At 53.6% G+C, this 19,202-nt stretch overlaps 1 protein-coding gene across 1 annotated transcript; it reads right to left on the bottom strand.

Moving 5' to 3' along the window:
• Positions 1 to 890: 890 nt before the first annotated feature.
• On the bottom strand, positions 891 to 19,048 carry DMGDH (dimethylglycine dehydrogenase). The gene is given in 18 exon segments (XM_078861907.1): positions 891 to 1,206; positions 1,880 to 2,014; positions 4,018 to 4,077; positions 5,506 to 5,663; positions 6,388 to 6,605; positions 7,642 to 7,772; positions 7,879 to 8,044; positions 8,672 to 8,828; positions 9,634 to 9,803; positions 9,992 to 10,190; positions 10,734 to 10,982; positions 11,472 to 11,676; positions 12,453 to 12,617; positions 13,816 to 13,914; positions 14,442 to 14,616; positions 18,627 to 18,710; positions 18,917 to 18,981; positions 18,983 to 19,048. Coding segments are annotated over 18 exon segments (2,712 nt in total). The 3' UTR covers positions 891 to 996.
• Between the last annotated feature and the right edge of the window lie 154 nt (positions 19,049 to 19,202).

Genomic DNA, 19,202 nt, shown 5'->3' with positions numbered 1-19,202 from the left:
TTTCGATATTCGTTGCCACACCTTGCAGGAACGCATCCCCGACGTAAGCCGGGGTATAAAACGTCTTAAATGTAAATGCTCCCCAACCCGCGCAGTGGCAATGCCAGGACAGGAGGAGCAGTGTGGATGTGTGATGCATTATTGAAGATTCACATTTTATTTGAGCTTCCAAAACATGCTCTTTCATTTGGTTTGTTATGGCAAACGTTAACATTCCGTAAACATCCGCAAGTTTCTTGATATGTCTCTTATACATCCGTGTGTTAAATGTCGTCTATTTAATAGTTTTCCTTTGAAGGTCACAGAGTCATTGGTGAAGGTGTCGCGTTGTTTATCGTGCTTGTGCAGTACACTGCCGATGCAGCGTCACCAAATCGGTTAAATATTTTAGCTGTCGTTTCAACTGCACTGCAAATTCACCTAGAAATTATATGACAAAGACCCTCTCTGAGTGTGCTTGAGTTGAAGCAGGCTCAGAGAGGATCTTTGTGACATCAGTTAGTCATCCCAACAGGCACCTTCGTGGCAGTTTTTTGACGTGTTTCTCATCAAGGGCATATCTCTCGTTCTCAATGACTTTCACGTTGTCTTCGTGTTATATTAGCCGAGTAATCGGTCCGTATCGCGTTCCCAGGGGTACGTGAGAGGTGTGGTCGTTTGGCTCCTGGGTCACAGCACTGAGTTGGCATTGCTGAAATTTTGGATTCAAACCCAGCTTTCAGCCACCAATGACTCACTTAGGTTCTCTAGTCTGCCTAGTTGTGGTATTACTTAGCTGTGCTGCACAAAACGAGGACAAAATCAGCCGTATTTTTTGTTACTTAATTCAATCAGCTTATTCCAGCTCAGATAATACAAAAATATATTGACATCAAATACTTGATGTGTAACCAAGTATGGATTGAGAGGCTCACAGAAGTTATTTGTAAGAGAAGACATTTCTCGACACTAATAGTTTCAGATGGAAACGTCTTTGCCCGGGCGTGGGCGGCACTGTCAGGCTGCGTTGGCAGGCGGCTGCATGCGCTGGCGAGTGGGCTGGGTGAGCACCAGGGGCTCCTTGACCACCGTGGCCGGATAGTTCTTGCCCAGGAGCTCCACCTCCACGTGCTGCCCCACCAAGCTCAGCTCCACAGGGACGTATGCAAACGCCACGCTGTGCCCCGCCGTGTAGCTGTAGGCCCCGGACGTTGTGTTGCCCACGACCTGCGTGGGACGAGAGGAAACGCCAACGCATCGTTGTCCGCGTTTGCTGTCCGCGTAGGCGCTGGTGCGTCATGAATTAATAACGTTTCTCGAGCGCCGAGTGGTGCGCACGCAAATGAGGGTTTCACATAAAAAATGTATGTAGTGATGTACTCACAACTTACGTGTTAAATTATTTATCTATTAGTTATTTATTTAAGGCTTCACCATCTGACTTATCACATCAGATAAGAGAACATTCTGTGGGCACACATGGAATGGCTCGTTTAATTGTAAATTGGCTGAAATGAAAATAAATGTAAAATCAGTTTGAGATAAAACAAAAATAATCCCCTTGCCAGTGGGGAAGTGGTTTGAATCACGATAAGAGATCAGCAATCCCAAGTGCATTCTACTGGGATGAATTGCTGGACACAGCTCAACAATGAGATGGAGTGGTGGCGCAGTGGTTTACGGCTTTACGCATTGTAACACGAACCCGGCAAACTGAGTTTGATTCCCGTTTACAACTAACACCAGTGGTGGGTGAAATCTGAACTATTCTTGCTCACACCATTCACCGACCCACGCTGATCTATGTGGTGAAGTATGGTCAAACAACCCTCATGAACAAGAGGCGTGGGGAGGCCTTCATTCAACAGTGGATTGGTGAAGAGATGTGCACCAAATGTACCTTGCCATTGCACCACACACTCTCATTCCCCTCCGGATCGACGTCATCGGTGTCCAGGGTGAGATACACCAGATGCCGTGTCAGCCCTTCCCTCTTGATCCTCTGCAGGGCTTCCTTGCCGATGAAATCCGCATCCTGTGGTGGACATGGCCAACAGAGGAAGGCATAACGAAAACATTACTCATCAAAGTTGATAGCATAACGCCACCAAGTGTACGAGCTTAGCTGGGACAGAACCGTTTTCAGAGAGTCTGTTCTGTTGTCCCGAAGCATTTGCAATCATGTGGATTTTGTCCCAGTTTAAATTCTTCTCACTTCGTGCTTGACTATTGATATGAGCAAAGGGTGAGACTACTGAGTAGTGGGCGGAGTTGGCAGTGGAGTAGGCAGGGCCTAAGAGCAGCTGATGGGGCGACCGTCAGGTCGAGCCAGGCAGGAGGACTCTGCCTGTGTGGGCGGCGCTAGTCCTTGGGTGGGAGTGGCCATGGCAAGTGGGCGGGTTGACTGAAGGAGCTGCTGCCAGCTCACCACGTGTCCGCATTGAGCATCCTAGAAATATGGAAGCTTTAAGATGGCATCATGTTTAATTCATAATTATAGTACTGTGCTAACTTTGCATTCCACTGGACCTAATTGGGAACACACATCGTATTTGGTAGAGTATTTTAAGGCTAGTGTTGTGATAGGGCATTATGACAATTTGTAAACAGCAAGGCATACGGCAGTATAAACATTTTTTGGATGCATTTATATATTTTCAAAAAACTGACATGTGCATGTAATATACTTAGGGCAAAGCAGTATATTAAATCTGGATACAAAGTAGAAAGCAAAGCATCGTGTGGTTGACATTTGTCTGAGACATAATCTTGATGTATATATTTTATTTCCTAGAACACAATAGTTCACCTTGACAGACACCACTACCCCCACATGGCACACTTCACAGGATCAAAAGCACAGGCACTGGAGCTCAGCCACCGCTCTCCACGCAGCCTGCGCAGGGCACTGCCTAATGCACTTGACTCGCAATTGCAAAGTTATAACTTCAAATCCATCGCCGGGGTCGACATAGTCCATCATCGCTCCAGGGCTGATACGATGTTTACTATCACATGGAAGTTTAATCTAGATTTTAAGCTTTCGTGACTGCAGGAATCCATACTCTTTGGTTCTTTCGGTAGTGATTTATTTTATTGTATACCTACGTGACTTTACTGAAAGAACCAAAGATTATGACATGGAAGGTCAACGGTGGTTGAATGAAGGACTTGGCGCTTGCCATGGAAATGCGGAGTTTCCACCTTTGACCCAATGCCATCTGTTCATGAGTACTGTAGTCGCAACCTATTGCACTAATAAATGGACACGACCCGTTAAGACAGTGCAAATATGGTCTCATTCGCAAGGGTGTATCCTGGGTTAAATCACAAGTTTGATTTAAATAACAAACAGGGAAACCAAAGCATCAACAACACGACTGGACAACGACAAAACGAGAAACTGGCATGGATTTGCCTATTTAAATACCATTAACATTAACAAACATCCGATATACCATTAACACGCATCGAGCAGGAAGACACGATATCCGGGCAGCTCGAGTTCCTGTGAGTCATCATACACTCCAACAGGGCTAATATTCTCCTGGAATATGAGCTCAACGTAAAATTAGACTCATGATATCTCTGCCACCTTTTTGCCAATATCCAAAATGATGAAAATCACAATGGGTTTTATTCTATTCTATGGGTCTTTCGGTAAAGCCACGTAGATAGAAAAATAATAAAAATATCACGACGTTTCGATCGCAACACAAGCAATCGTCTTCTTCTCACCTGAAGACGATTGCTTTGCTTGTGTTGCGATCGAAACGTCGTGATTGAAAAATTATTTTTCTATCTTCATGGCTTTACCGAAAGACCCTTAGAATATGTATTCCTGCAGTCACGAAAGCTTTAAGTCAAGGTTTTACTCTTTCCAGCAATTAAACAGGTGATAAGATGTTCTAACACCAAATAGAGACCTTTTGCAGGGCATCAAGTCTGCATTAACCACACATACTTATGTAAAACCTATTCTTAGACTAATGTTTTAAATAGCAATGGTCGATCATTACTGGGCGCCTCTCGCTGTACCTTGTTCACTTTAATGAAGGGCTGAAGGCCTGCTTCAAATGGGTTTGTATCGCAGTTCATCTGAAAGACAACATTAGACACGTAGCAATGCATAGTTAAGACATGTGAAAAACTAAGTACTTCAAGCACGAGAGAGCCCTTGCAAATCAAAAAAATCCACCATATTAATTTAGTTTCTGCACTTAATTGGGCTAAATTCCAGTTCTGATGATGATTGTTTTTTCTGTCATGCGAAGAACGATCTTATGTCAGAGTGCGAGAGAAAGTGTGCCCTCTGATTTTTAAACAATAATAATGACGTGACTTTACCGAAAGAACCAAGAATAAAAATGACACTTGAAGGATTTTTCAGGTGCAATATTTTCAAAACGTCTTCTTCCAGCGGTCCTCTGACACTGGGGGGGGGGGCATGTTGCTCTAAGATGTCCTCATCTGTTCTTCATCTCGTGGCATAATACAGAAAGCACAATCGAATTAAATTGTGCAGAGGGGAATACCAATAAACCTGCATTTCCATTTCGGACTATTCAAATCTTAGAGAGAGTACCTAAAGTTAGCTGCTGTCCATATCAAAGGCTCCCAGAGGCATGTGACCAGAGACTGTACGGATGAGGCCTAATGAGATCATAACCCGTCTACATTTGTCTTCTTGTTCCACCGCTGCCTGTTGGCATGGCCACATTTTCTCAACTCCAAGAGTTGGCGGTCTAAACAACAACACGGTCATGCGTTCACTTCTTTTGAGATGGTGGTCTCTATAATAGTGAGAGCTTTTGAACGCGCAATGCTGCACACCTTTGTGCATTGTTATATATCTTCCAACCCCATTACTGCGGAATAATGCAAGATTTCTGTTTTTTGGTGAACAATACAGAAACAGTTCTGCCACTGTTCATGAACTCAGAGTAAAAAAAAGTAATTTCTTCAAACGTCACTGCTACGGGTTCACAGCGGGGGTGGGGTCACCACGTGTGCTGGTTTGACCAGGATAGTCTAGCAATCATTGCTTCTGTGGGACAGAGGCAATGATTGCCAGACTATTCTGTGGGGCAGAAGCGACTGTGACAACGCAGTGAACCCGTGCAGATGACACCTACAAGGTTCGTTAGAAAAGTAAACGCTAACGTTTCTCCTCTGTGCTTTGACCCCCCCTCAGTGCCGCCCCACAATACAAGATCATAAACCCAACATCGGTAACCCCGGGTGGGTGGCACGTGACGACATGTGTCCAACAGAATTCCAGGGGAACATTTCTGGGATAGTTCATTCACGGTCTAATCGACCACACATTTTAAACCACTGGGGTTTGACAGCAGCACGATGGGGCTGTTTTCACATTTGTGTATTGTCAGGGGCCGCATCTCAGGGGCCGCACGAAAGGCCAACGGGGGTCACCAGTGGCCCGCGGGGCTTGCCAAGGGGGGCACTGCCGCGGAGCACGGCGTGCGCGTCAGAGGTGGCCGTGCGTGCCGTGTGCGCTCGCGGTACCTCGGCTCCCCAGGCGCGGAACGCTTTCTCCATGCGCAGAGAGTTCATGGCGTACGCCCCGAAATCCCCGATGCCAAACTCCCGGCCGGCCTCCATGAGCGCAGAGTAGAGGGCGCCCGTGTCCTCGCGCTGGTGGTACAGCTCCCAGCCGAGCTCGCCTGCGCGTGGCCGTGCACAGGCCACGGTTCACGACCAGGAGCGCTTCACTTACAACGCAACGCACGCCGATGTCACACGTGAAGCTATCGATGTGCTCTGGTTTAACTCTCGCTCCTAACAGATGTTAGCTGTGGTCCCGGGTTACCAGATTCATAGAGTAGCTATTTCCTGGCCATTTCGCAGCCCAGCAGATTTGGGAGTTTTACAAATCTTTATGTGATCCACCAACCGTTGCCTCGAAGGTTCTGAATCACAGGCATACACAACCTTGCCCGATTGGGATGTGCAGCGTCTTGGGAAGACGTGGATGACCTGGCGCCACGGTGGCGAGATGTTAACTACCTCGCCAGGTATACAGGAGGTCGTGGGTTCAATCCCAACTTTTATGCCTGTATATTGGAGTTTACGTGTCTCTCTCCCCCCGTGGTTGCGTGGATTTTTCTCCGGGTCCTCTGGGTTTTCCCTCTACATTTAGAATCAACATGCATTGAAAGTATTTGCCTGAAATACATTTCCATGCAATAAGCCACTTCGTTGAGCTATCGATTTCCAAAAAGACCGACACAGCTCAGTAGGCTTCACCTGGTAAAATAAAAAGATAATAATTTTAGTTTGGAATCTCCAAAGTACTCGGACGACGCGGACGTGAAATTGGCCACACAATCCCGCGTGCGTGCGTGGGTCGAGCGTGGGGCGAGCGTGGGGCGAGGGCGCAAGCCCCACCGGTGTAGGAGATGCGCACGGCGGTGACGGCGCGGCCCGCCACGCGCACGGCGCGGCAGCGCAAGAAGCGGAAGGCGTCGTCGTCGAGGGCGGCGTCGGTGAGGCGCGCGAGCACGCGGCGCGACAGCGGCCCCGCCACGCCCAGCACGCCCATGTCGTCCGTCGCGTTCCGCACGCTCACCTCGAAGCCCCCCGCAGCCGCGTGCTCCTCTATCCAGCTGCGGCGCGCACGCACACGAAGGGCGCGCACTCGCTCGATCTGGACCGTACCGACTCAGCTTGAGCGTGATGAGGGCGGCTGAGCTGAGAATTGACCAGTCCAGGGGTCGGTGACCAAAATAACAAGAAGAGACGTTTCGAATTTGGTAAAAAAAAAAAATCGATATTCATCAAGAGCCCCGATGTATGTCAATACGAAACGGTGGTCCTGAATAAACGACGTCGCGATGCAGCAGTCCTCAAAGAGTCACCGCAGGTTGCCGACCCCTGGACGGGTCGATTTAGATTTTGTCTTGCCCTTTCAGCTGCCTAACTCCACCACTGCTCACCTCTGGAGGCCTCGATAAGCAAAGATCTTAAACCGTTTATGGTAAGTTTTATACATAATCAGCTGCATTTTTGTACACTCCGTGACAATTATTTACGGATTTTTTTCCAGAAATGCCTCGGGGAAATTAGAGTTCACTTGAAGTAATTTCGATTGAAGTAGCACTTCCCAGGAAGGCCGCCCCCTCACGTAATGTGGCTCCTTCTGACCAACGCCGTCGGGCTCACAGCTCACTCCGCCACGGTGCTCCGGGTCATTCGGGCCGATCTCCACCTGTGCTCGCACGCTACTACGTGAGCCCGTCAACAAGTCTGTGGCCTGACCTGATTATCAACTCGAAGAGACGAGACAAATACATTGGGCTTTGGTGACAGACTTACGTTGGATCATTCTCACCACCCGCCACAAATTTGTGTGCGTGCAGTCGCACGATTCAGCAGAGCCAATCACACGTACGCAGACCCTGCTCGTGGCCTAAGAATGCATGGCTGTGCTGTTATGGACATTATACATTAATTACGTGAACTCGTTGAGTGGAATTCGATAAACAGGCAACGGGTGAAGGTTCCCCCCACTCCAATACGTCATTCAAGGCGAAACAATGAAGTCAGCCGTCTCCCTGCTCAAAGGATGCACCACTGCCACGGGGACAGCGGTGCCGCGAGGGCCGCGAGGGCCCGCGAGGGTCCGCGAGGGCCCACGGCTACCGGAGGTCGTGCAGCTCGGAGCCGGAGCCTGTGACGAGCAGCATCTGCTGGGGGCCCACGTGGTTGAGGGTGAGCTCCCCGTACACGCGGCCGTCCGGAGTCACCAGGTGACTGATGTTCGTGTGGCCCTCCTGGTGCCAACAACACGCACTTTCAGCGGTGCTCGCGCACGCACACGCAGCAGCGCTCACACGCACAGACACACGCATCAGTGTCCACGCTGCTGCTGCTGCTCACTTTGGGCAAGGCGTTGGCGAAGAGTCGGTCGGCGAGGCGAGTGGCGTCCTTCCCCGAGAGGAGGAACTTCCCGAACGGGGTCAGGTCGATGACCCCCACCGCCTCCATCACGAGGCGACATTCGCGGCCCACCGCCTCGAACCAGTTTGTGCGACGGAAGCTCGGCCTGCGGAGCCACGGGGGGGGGGGGTAATGCGTCACCTCGCCTGCGCCGTGCGCTGCCTCCACCCGAGCAAGTCGCCTACTCGCACGAGCATCGCGCCGGGCTCCCAGCCGTGCACCTACTGAGTGTGCAGGCGGTGCAACTGCACCAGGGCCAACACCAACCACGCTCGCCTCTGCTTCTGCTTGCGGCCCTGAGTGGTGATGCAAAGACTCAGTCTCCCTTAATTCAGTGTGCCTCGGATACAATGCGCCACCTACGTTCAAGGGTAGATGTATGTACGTATGTATGTTGAACTTCTTTCGTACCGTATATAGCCAACCGTGCTCATCGTAAGGGTGGGGGAAGGACAACAAGCTAACGCACGAAAAGCAGTTCTAAAGAAATGAGTTTTCAATCCAAAAAAGGGTGGGAATAGAACCCAGGAAGCTGTTGCACTCACCACTCTCACACCATTGCAATTGTCATAATTACCAAGCAGAGATCGATCCTCTCCTGGATGAAGGCCTCCCGCACCTCCCATTAGTACGGTTAGCTACGTACGGCGCGAAAGAAGTTCAACGTACATACACCTGACAGGACTCGCCTGTACGACTACTCGCAGCACACACCTGCGCCGTCTGAACTTACCTGTACTCGGCCCGCTGGCCGGGCGGCGCGAACCAGTGCGGCTGCTCCCAGCCGGCGTGGAAGCCCATGGAGGCGCCCTTGTGGAGCAGCGCGTGGTAGACGCCGCTCACCCGCTGGGTGGGCCGCCCGGCGACTCGCTCCTCCTTCGGGTAGCCCACTGAGCACGGGGGGGGGCGGGGGGGGGGGGGCGATCGCTGACGTGTGGAGGAGACAACTCCGGCCTCCCGAGCCTGCGCATTCTCCTCGTTCTTACAAAAATGTTTTACTTTAAAGACAAACAGGTTGCTGGCTCGCGCCATTGCCAGTGAAAGTGCCGCCACTAGAGGGAGCTCAAGAGAGCCGCCTCTAGCCTATGAATTGTGGGTTTCTTTAAATCAATTTGTAGTTGACAAGCAAATATTGATCTTATTTTACTCGCGTAGATTATTTGTGTGTCAGGTGGCAAAGCAGCTTGGGATGACCTCGTGAGGGTGCTGCAGAGGCTCGATTTGTATTGTTTCGACGTGAAACCACTCCACGTGTGGACACCTGGAGGCCAAATCACCGTCCGACCAGTGTGCTCCTTCAGCTCCCCAAAGGGGTCGTCCGGGGGATGACCGCTGCCGACCAGAGGGCCACAGGCGCCGCGGTGGCCAGGAGATGTTAACTACCTCACCTGGTATACAGGAGGTCGTGGGTTCGATCCCAACCCTGACATCTGCTTTATATTTGGAGTTTGCGTGTCTCTTTCTCTCTCCTCGTGGTGGCGTGGATTTTTCTCCGAGCACATTTAGATTCCAAATGCCATTTAGAGTATTTGGCTGCTATACATTTCCACGTGATAAGCCACTTCATTGACCTATCATTTGTGGCCAGTGCGTTTCTGAAAAGAGTGAAATAGCTCAGTGGGCCTTGCCTGGTAAGTAAAGAAAAATAGTTTGGCAGTGACATTTTTGGAGAGATACGCCGCGAGCGTCGCTCACCGATGTTATTGGCGCCGTACGACTCCCTGGCCTTGGCGAGCGCGTACTCCGGCGTGGTCCACTTCCCGAAGCGGTTGGGGTCCAGCTCGATGAGGTCGAAGGGGGGCTGCCCCTTCATGATCCAGTCGCTCAGGTACTTGCCAACGCCTCCCGCGTGGATGATCCCATAGCTGCAACGCACAGACGCGGTAGTTGATCCCATAGCTGCAACGCAGATCACTGCAGCAGTCATTCATTTCTATTGAGAGCACGTTCGTCAAACAGCATTTCTCCCAGGTTGTGCACGAGTACGACCTTGCACGCACAGACACACAGACGCGCTCTGTCGCGCAAACCGAGACAAAGCCGAGCCGCTCACCCGAAGCCCACGGCGACCCAGTAGTTGGCGAGGCCCACGTGGGGCCCCAGCATGGGCAGCAGGTCGGGGGTGTAAGTGATGGGCCCGGCCACCACGCTCACGATCTCCGCCTTCTGCAGCACGGGCACCCGCTGCATGGCCGCCTCCACGTGCGGCATGATGCGCTCCAGGTCCGACTCGAACAGCTCCTTGCCGAAGTCTGCCGGGCGCGCACGACCGGGCGAGGGGTCGTGAATTCGGCACTCGCCGGGGTGACTCCGGCCGCGACGTGGCGTGCCGGAGGTGGCCCGCGGCGAGACGGGGCGCGTCCTGGCACGGAGGCCCATATTGTACGCGCAAGCCTACGGCACGTGGGCCTGTACGCGACCCGCTACTTCTTCCGCTACTTCATGGCGCCGCGGTGCCGAGATGTTAACCGCGAGAGATCGTGGGTTCGATTCTGACTCTGTACATTTGGAGTTTGCATGTTCTCCATGTGGTTGTGTAAACTTTTCTCTGGGTCCTCCGGTTTTTACCTCCACATTTACAATCAACATGCGTTAAAGAGAATATGGATCCCTTCTGAAAATAGCTATATAGCTCAGTGGGCCTTTACTTGGTGAAATAAAAATAGGTTTTATTTATTTTTTCACAAAATGTCAAAGTCCGCTTGATCTCCTTTGCTTCGTGAGGTTTTTTTTTTGCCGCCGTGCGGACACGGAGATGTAAATGTCGGCGCGCGCGACTCGCCACGATCGGTCACCTTTGGGCACGCCACTCTCGAGCCACTCCTCCTGGATCTTCATGCGCTCGGCGCTCTCGTAGGGGCCGAAGAGCAGCCCCTGGCGCTCCTGCCGCAGGTAGTAGGAGCCCTCGAGGTCACGGATGACGGGCAGCTCCCGCGGGAGGGCGGCCACCTCGGGGATGGTCGCCGTCACCACGTACTGGTGGTGGATCGGCACCAGCGGGTGCTCCAGGCCCACCAGCCGCCCCACCTCCCGGGCCCAGAAACCTGAGAAGACAACAACCGCTCCGCTTCACCGCGACATCGCTCAGTAAACAAACGCGCGTTCGTAGGGGACTGAGAGACTCACGGAATTTTACCTATGTGACTTTACCGAAAAAACCCCTAAGAATATGAATACAGTGAAACTCCTTTTATCCAAAAATCATTTACCCTCCCTTCTAGCCATGACCTTTAATTTATCTGGGAAAACTCCGATCAGCCGTTCGCTTTTGCTGATGACAAATTTATCCTGTTATCCGAATTCATTCACGGGTAAGAGGTGCAACCCAGAAGTGATCGCCGCAAGCTTCAAAATCATCGTAAAGACGTCCAGATTTTCCCAGATAGGATGAATCGCGTGACAAGTTCGTCCATTCTTCTGCGTTGGTCCACTGATGAGCGACGCTGCAGGGCCCTCTACTTGAGAGGCCAGCGCCAGCCTTCCTGTACCTACGAGCTGTCAGCAGCAGCAGCGGCGGCGTTGGCGGTGGGCACCTGTGCAGTTGATGACCCTTCGAGCCCGTATGGTGCCGTGTGGCGTGTGCACGTCCCAGTGGCCTTGTGGTGTGGGCGTGAGGCCGGTGACGGGCGCCGGCTGGTAGATCCGGACGCCGCGCTGCCTCGCGCCGGCAGCCAGCGCCATGGTGAGGGAGTAGGGGTCAATGTGTCCGTCGCCTGGGTTGTAGATCCCCGCCAGGACCTGGGGCGACACGCACACAGACAACCCAAAGATCCCCCGTAAAGCCTTAACAGACTGTTGGGGAAAGTGCTGTTGGTGAGTAGCACCTATGAAGGCCGGCACAACACACGAGGGGATGGGTGGCCAGTACCACGCCCGGCCGCCTTTGTCTCCCTAGTGGTGGTGTTTACACACCCCACCAGGTACTCATTTGAGGCTGAGTCAACCTAGGGGAGATGATGGCCCAGGGCAGGAATGAGTGGAGAAAGAGGACTCGCAGGGTAGAGGCCCCACATGAGAGGGCCGATGCCAGCAATAGGAAAATAGATTGTGCACAACAACGATTGTTCAGTTTCATTTGGCAACTTCTAAACAACAACAACAGGAAAATAAGTCGGGCAGATTAATGCCTGGGCGATTCCAGGCTTCACAGACAAAATATCATTACTAACCTCAACATTGCAACCATCATTATCGTGCATGACGTGTGCTATAAAGAAGGGCAATTGCACATAACGTCGCTGATTTTATATATATATTGCCCTTAAGGCAGTGTTATTGACGAGTGTGTTGAGTTTTTTTTATCATTTACAAAGTGCACGTTACACCGCAGGACCCAATGGCGTGTGAAATTGTCAATCCCCTCGCCTGAGACATTGCGGATGAAGAATGAACCCGTTCGCCCGGTGGAGCCCGGGGGCCACGCAAGGAAGAGGACCACGGGACGGTGCCACGTGACGTGGGCACCTTGTGCCACGTGACGGTACCGCGTGACGGGGGCACCCCGCGCGCAGCACCTGGTCCATGTTGAGGAGGGGAAAGAGCTCCTGGATCTTGTCGGGCCCGATGAGGCTCTGTGGCGTCACGTTCCAGCGCGCGCGCGTCATCTGGTAGTGGAACTCGTCGACCCGTTCTGGAGTGGTGGCCAGGCGGATGCTGCCGGGCTGGTGGAACCCCACCGCCTGCCGACACGGACGGGGGTGCGGTTGAGGCCACCGTCACAGACGAGCTCTGCGCTAGGAGCATCGCCACCGATCAGCGACAGGCAGCCGTGTGTGCCGTACCCGTCACCTGCCCACAATTATTTGACGTTGCGCATTATAGAGGAATGTGTCGCACGAAGACCCGTGTCTAACAGAGCAGGCCCTTGCCTATAAACGTCGGCGCAGTTTACCAGCATTGATTTAAGCGAGCCTGACAATGCTGGTGAAGAATTCTGCTGGTGAGGCACTCTGCTGATGAGGCACTGGATGTCGAGATTGGTGCAGAGTTTTGCTCGAACTGAAGCAATGCTGCTGGAAAAAAATTCCTCCCAGAAGGCCGTGTGGCTGATGGGATGTGTTGTTATGTAGAGAGACAGATTTGTAAGTGAGGCGTATTGTCTGCTTATTTATTTTGTCACTTATATTCTCCACAACGACGCTCATGATTAGTTTGAGTTTCATAAAGATATGTGTTTTGGATCTCAACAAACACATTTTACAGACTAAAGTGTGTAGTCCTAATGCGTTGTGGTATTAACGGCCAGGGTGGCGGTGTGCGGCGAGCCCTCTCGGCAGGCCGACCAACCGTCACCACCTGGGCCACGGGTCCACCCAAGACGCAAGTCGCCGTTTCAACATTCCGCCGACTGCAGCGCCTCTGGTGGCTGCAGTGGTCACGTGAAACAATTACACGAAAAATGCGAATCTTAAATAATAATTATCGGCGGCTATAAACTTACACGTGATAAGCCACTTCGTGGAGCTATCATTTGTGGCCAGGTCGCTTCTGAAAATTTACTTATAGCTAAGTGGGTCGTAAAAAATAGTTTAGTTTTCGTTAGTTTATTTATTTATAGTGATTTGCTTCCCTTTCCTATACTTTCCATTGCTATCGTTTTTTTATTGTTGTACATTTCTGAACCACCCCTTCTGGACAAATGTGAATCAAAGAGCTTCATAGCTCATCGGATTTCTCCAGGGTAAATAAAGATTCCAATTCCGATTCAATTCCGATGCACGTATCCCGAGCGTCAGGGCGAGTTCCACGTCGCCGCATCGATTCGGCGTCGCGTGCCTCGTGCACAGAGGGGGCTCACGCCGCTTTGCCCCGCACGATGTCGCACCGTGTGCGATGCGCGCTCGTGGCCGTGTGGTTCGGGGGGGGGGGGGTGCACACCTGTCCCGTGTCCCTCTCGAGCTGCTCGTACAGCTTGATGCTGTCGTGGTGGATCTTCTTCAGGTTGATGCCAGGGTGGAAGTACGTCGTCAGTCCTGCCTACATAACAGATCGGCACGTAAAACAGACAAAGCTAGCCTTTAACAGGCTGTTGGGGCAAGTGCTGTTCGCGAGCACCTATGATGGCTGGCACAGCACACGAGAGGGTGGGGTGACCAGCACCACGACCGGCCGCCTTTGGCGATGTTTACACACTGCACCAGGTCGACCTAGCGGAGGCTCATGACCGGTTCAGATATTCGTCTCTGATGTTTTCCTCCACATTTAGAAACATGCGTCTAGAGTATTCGGCTGTTATACATTTCTACGTGATAAGCCCCTTTGTTGAGCTATCATTTGTGGTCAGGCCCCTTCTGAAAATGAGCTACATTGCTAAGTGGGCCGTACCTGGTAAAATGAAAACTAAGATTAGTTTATAGGTTATAGAACTCGGGCGCCGGGTTCGTAGCACAGTGCACTAACCACTCCACTCGGAGCTTAGCACAAGGGATCAATCCCAAACAGGCGGCGACTCCCGGCTTCGGGATGAGTAGCCGAGGCAAGGGGCTCTGCCTGCCCTGACCGACCGCGTGCCACGTGGAGCCGGCCGTGAGCTCCGACTTCTCCAGCAGAACGACGCCGCTGGCCCCGGCACGCGCCAGGTGGTAGGCCACGCTGACTCCCACGCAGCCGCCTCCGATCACCACCGTCTCGGCGCTGTCCTGCACGCTGCTGCTGCTGCTCAGCGGAGTGGAGGCCGCGCTGGGGTCGGGCGGGACGAGTGAGAGGACAGGCAGCACGAGTGTGAGATGGTGCTGGACGTGTGTTGAACGTCTTTCGCACCGTACGTAGCCAACCGTGCTCATCGGAGGTGCGTGGGAAGGACAACAAACTAAACATAAAAAGCAGTTCTAAAGAAATTAGTTTTCAATAAAGATATAAAAGTGCGTAGCTCCAGCGGCGTCCATATATCAGAAGGAAGAGCGTTCCAGACGGCCGCAGAAGCGCATCTGAAAGCGCGCGACGCAGTGACCGTCTTTGTTCGATGGCCGAGCCAAACGACACAGTGATGGTGCAGCAGAAAAGTTTCAACCAGCTCGGGACAATTGCGCAAAAACAATTGATATTCACACAGGGCTCTTTACGCAGAGCACGTCATTGTAATCTCCCTGCCGGCTAGATTGCAACGTCACAGGTGGAACAACAAGACGTTGCATATTCTCCAACGCCTCGATGTCCATTGGGTGAATGTCCCGCAGAGGCTTGCGAGTTCCCCCCTCGCCCGAGCAATCCCGGCGTCGCTGCCGGCCCGGTGCGTCCGCTTCGCTGGAACGGTTCCAATGTTGGCATCGAATTCAACTCGGTGGTCATTTTCAGTCTGCGGAGCGCAATGTCCTACCAGGACATTGTTATTGCTGCAGTGGCTTCAGGCCAGACTGCCGTGCGGTGGTTGGGACCGGATCAGACCGGAGACCTCACACGCACGCGGACTGCGGCCGGTGTTGTTGCTGCCGCGGGCTGCACATGAGTCGCATGAGATGTCCTCACAAGGCCATTGCACCGTGACGGGTCACCGAGAGCCATATTTTTATTTGGCTAAGTGTTTACTGATTAACGATGCTATCTTTAAAGTTTACAATGCGGCCTTACTTGTGTCAACAAAACAAACAGGGTAGAAGAGAACAGCGGAGCGTCACGGGCGCAACGGCAAAGTGAAATTCACCAGAAATAAACACCGCGGGGCCTTTGCCATTGGGTGTCGGTGCTGCGACCTCAATGCAGACGTGTACAGAGCGTGCGCCTTTTGTGTCTTTCTGAATCTGCGGGGCTCTGTGGACAGCAGTCAGAGCCGTTGATGCCCTGTCTCTACGAGTAACGCCAATTACAAACCTCTATAAAACCACGACTCTCACTTGTGTTTGCTCTCCAAATACACCTGTTCCTCTGTTTTGTCAACGCAGTTTTTAGTGTCACTTCCGTACGCTTCTTAGAACGCTTTCATTTATTTATACTTTCAACCTTTTTCCATTTTCTTTATTAACGTCCATGACGAATGCATTTTAAAGAGAATACATTCGTACGAATGTAGTTCATTTGATATTCGTATCGTTCTTACAGCGCACGGCTATCGTGTTGCTTGTGTAATTCCGATTAAGTAATTCGAAGGTTATTTCCAAATGTTGCTGTCAACACAATGGCCTCCTCTTTTTTAATGACGTCACGGGATATTTAACGTCCACTGTGCGAGTGAAGCAGACGGCGCGTGCTATTTTACGGTTAATATCACCGCAGTACTAACCAGGGTGGCCTGCTGGATTCGAACCACGAACCTATGCAATAACAAGGGCCGAACCCCGCTGGGCCGTGTCACCACCGTCCCATAGGAATATTTATATATTTTTCTACAGGGGCTAAAATTAACGCAGTGGTGGATTACGGGCATGGGCAGAAGCAGTTCAGGGTGTGACATTGGTGAGCGCAAAATCTCCCGTGAAGTTGTATGGAGCGCGCGAGTTTGACACTGCAGAGACATCCCACAGAGCTCCCACGGTGGGACTGGCGCCTCTCACAAGAGCCACACGTTACCGGACTGCCGGGGCAAGTGGTGTGAGAGAGTAGCGCCTAGCCAGGTCGTCACAGCGCGCGAGTGGGTGGGTGGACAGCACCACGGGCGGCCGCCTTTGTCTCCCCACCGCTGATGATTACGCACCGCACCGGGTCCTCGTTTAAGGCCGAGACGACCAACGGCGTCACCGATGTTGGGCCGCGAGTGGTAATCGAACTCGGGGATTTGCTGGATCCGTAGCGCAGTGCGCTAACCGCTGCCTACGCACACACACATCTGGAACTCTGCACGTGACACGCACACGCACGCACCTGGAACTCTGCGCGTGACACGCACACGCACGCACCTGGAACTCTGCACGTGACACGCACGCACCTGGAACTCTGCACGTGACACACGCACGCACCTGGAACTCTGCGCGTGACACGCACGCACCTGGAACTCTGCACGTGACACGCACACGCACGCACCTGGAACTCTGCGCGTGACACGCACGCACCTGGAACTCTGCACGTGACACGCACACGCACGCACCTGGAACTCTGCGCGTGACACGCACACGCACGCACCTGGAACTCTGCGCGTGACACACACACGCACGCACCTGGAACTCTGCGCGTGACACACACACGCACGCACCTGGAACTCTGCGCGTGACACGCACACGCACGCACCTGGAACTCTGCGCGTGACACACACACGCACGCACCTGGAGCTCTGCGCGTGACACACACACGCACGCACCTGGAACTCTGCGCGTGACACGCACACGCACGCACCTGGAACTCTGCGCGTGACACACACACGCACGCACCTGGAGCTCTGCGCGTGACACACACACGCACGCACCTGGAACTCTGCGCGTGACACGCACACGCACGCACCTGGAACTCTGCGCGTGACACGCACACGCACGCACCTGGAGCTCTGCGCGTGACACGCACGCACCTGGAACTCTGCGCGTGACACACACACGTACGCACCTGGAACTCTGCGCGTGACACGCACACGCACGCACCTGGAACTCTGCGCGTGACACACACACGCACGCACCTGGAGCTCTGCGCGTGACACGCACACGCACGCACCTGGAGCTCTGCGCGTGACACGCACACGCACGCACCTGGAGCTCTGCGCGTGACACGCACACGCACGCACCTGGAACTCTGCGCGTGACACACACACGCACGCACCTGGAACTTTGCGCGTGACACGCACACGCACGCACCTGGAACTCTGCGCGTGACACACACACGCACGCACCTGGAACTCTGCGCGTGACACGCACACGCACGCACCTGGAACTCTGCGCGTGACACACACACGCACGCACCTGGAACTCTGCGCGTGACACGCACACGCACGCACCTGGAACTCTGCGCGTGACACACACACGCACGCACCTGGAACTCTGCGCGTGACACACACACGCACGCACCTGGAACTCTGCGCGTGACACGCACACGCACGCACCTGGAACTCTGCGCGTGACACACACACGCACGCACCTGGAGCTCTGCGCGTGACACACACACGCACGCACCTGGAACTCTGCGCGTGACACGCACACGCACGCACCTGGAACTCTGCGCGTGACACACACACGCACGCACCTGGAGCTCTGCGCGTGACACACACACGCACGCACCTGGAACTCTGCGCGTGACACGCACACGCACGCACCTGGAACTCTGCGCGTGACACGCACACGCACGCACCTGGAGCTCTGCGCGTGACACGCACACGCACGCACCTGGAACTCTGCGCGTGACACACACACGTACGCACCTGGAACTCTGCGCGTGACACGCACACGCACGCACCTGGAACTCTGCGCGTGACACACACACGCACGCACCTGGAGCTCTGCGCGTGACACGCACACGCACGCACCTGGAGCTCTGCGCGTGACACGCACACGCACGCACCTGGAGCTCTGCGCGTGACACGCACACGCACGCACCTGGAACTCTGCGCGTGACACACACACGCACGCACCTGGAACTCTGCGCGTGACACGCACACGCACGCACCTGGAACTCTGCGCGTGACACACACGCACGCACCTGGAACTCTGCGCGTGACACGCACACGCACGCACCTGGAACTCTGCGCGTGACACACACACGCACGCACCTGGAACTCTGCGCGTGACACGCACACGCACGCACCTGGAACTCTGCGCGTGACACACACACGCACGCACCTGGAACTCTGCGTCTGCCGCACTGGAGCCAAGCCAAGGACCCGTGCGGACCCCGACGCGCCCAGCAGCAGCCGCCGCAGCATTCTGAGGAAGACAAAGGCGCGCGGGGCGGCTCGAAGTTCACGCGAGTGCGGTCGACCCGGGTGGAGAAGATACCCGGGGAGAAGAGGCCCCACCGAGAGCAGCGAGTTCCTGGAAGAGCCGAGAACGGCAGGGGGAGACACGGAGATGGGGAGACGGCGAGGAGACACCAGAGGAGAGGAGAGACGCCAGATGAGGAGGAGGATGACCTTGGGAGAGAGGAGGCCACGGGGGCGAGGAGGAGGGTCGACTGAGGAGGTGAAGTTGACGAGTCACCGAGTCGCCTGTGGAGGCAACGATCGTCGCGTGTTGCGTGGCTGTCGTCTCTCGCCTGCTCGCATCACAAGCGCGGTGGCATCGCAAACGTTGAGAGCGAGGGACAATGATTAACCAGTGACAGTGGTTGAGTCCTAACTATCTAAACATGCTTGCGTACGTTTTAGCTTGCGAGGATGACGACGACGACGATGATACTGGCGGGCGTTGTGACAATGG

The sequence above is a fragment of the Lampetra fluviatilis genome, chromosome 13, assembly GCF_964198595.1.
Source record: "Lampetra fluviatilis chromosome 13, kcLamFluv1.1, whole genome shotgun sequence".
NCBI lineage: Eukaryota > Metazoa > Chordata > Hyperoartia > Petromyzontiformes > Petromyzontidae > Lampetra > Lampetra fluviatilis.
Note: the sequence above shows the minus strand (reverse complement) of the source record. Positions and strands in the feature narration are given on the sequence as shown.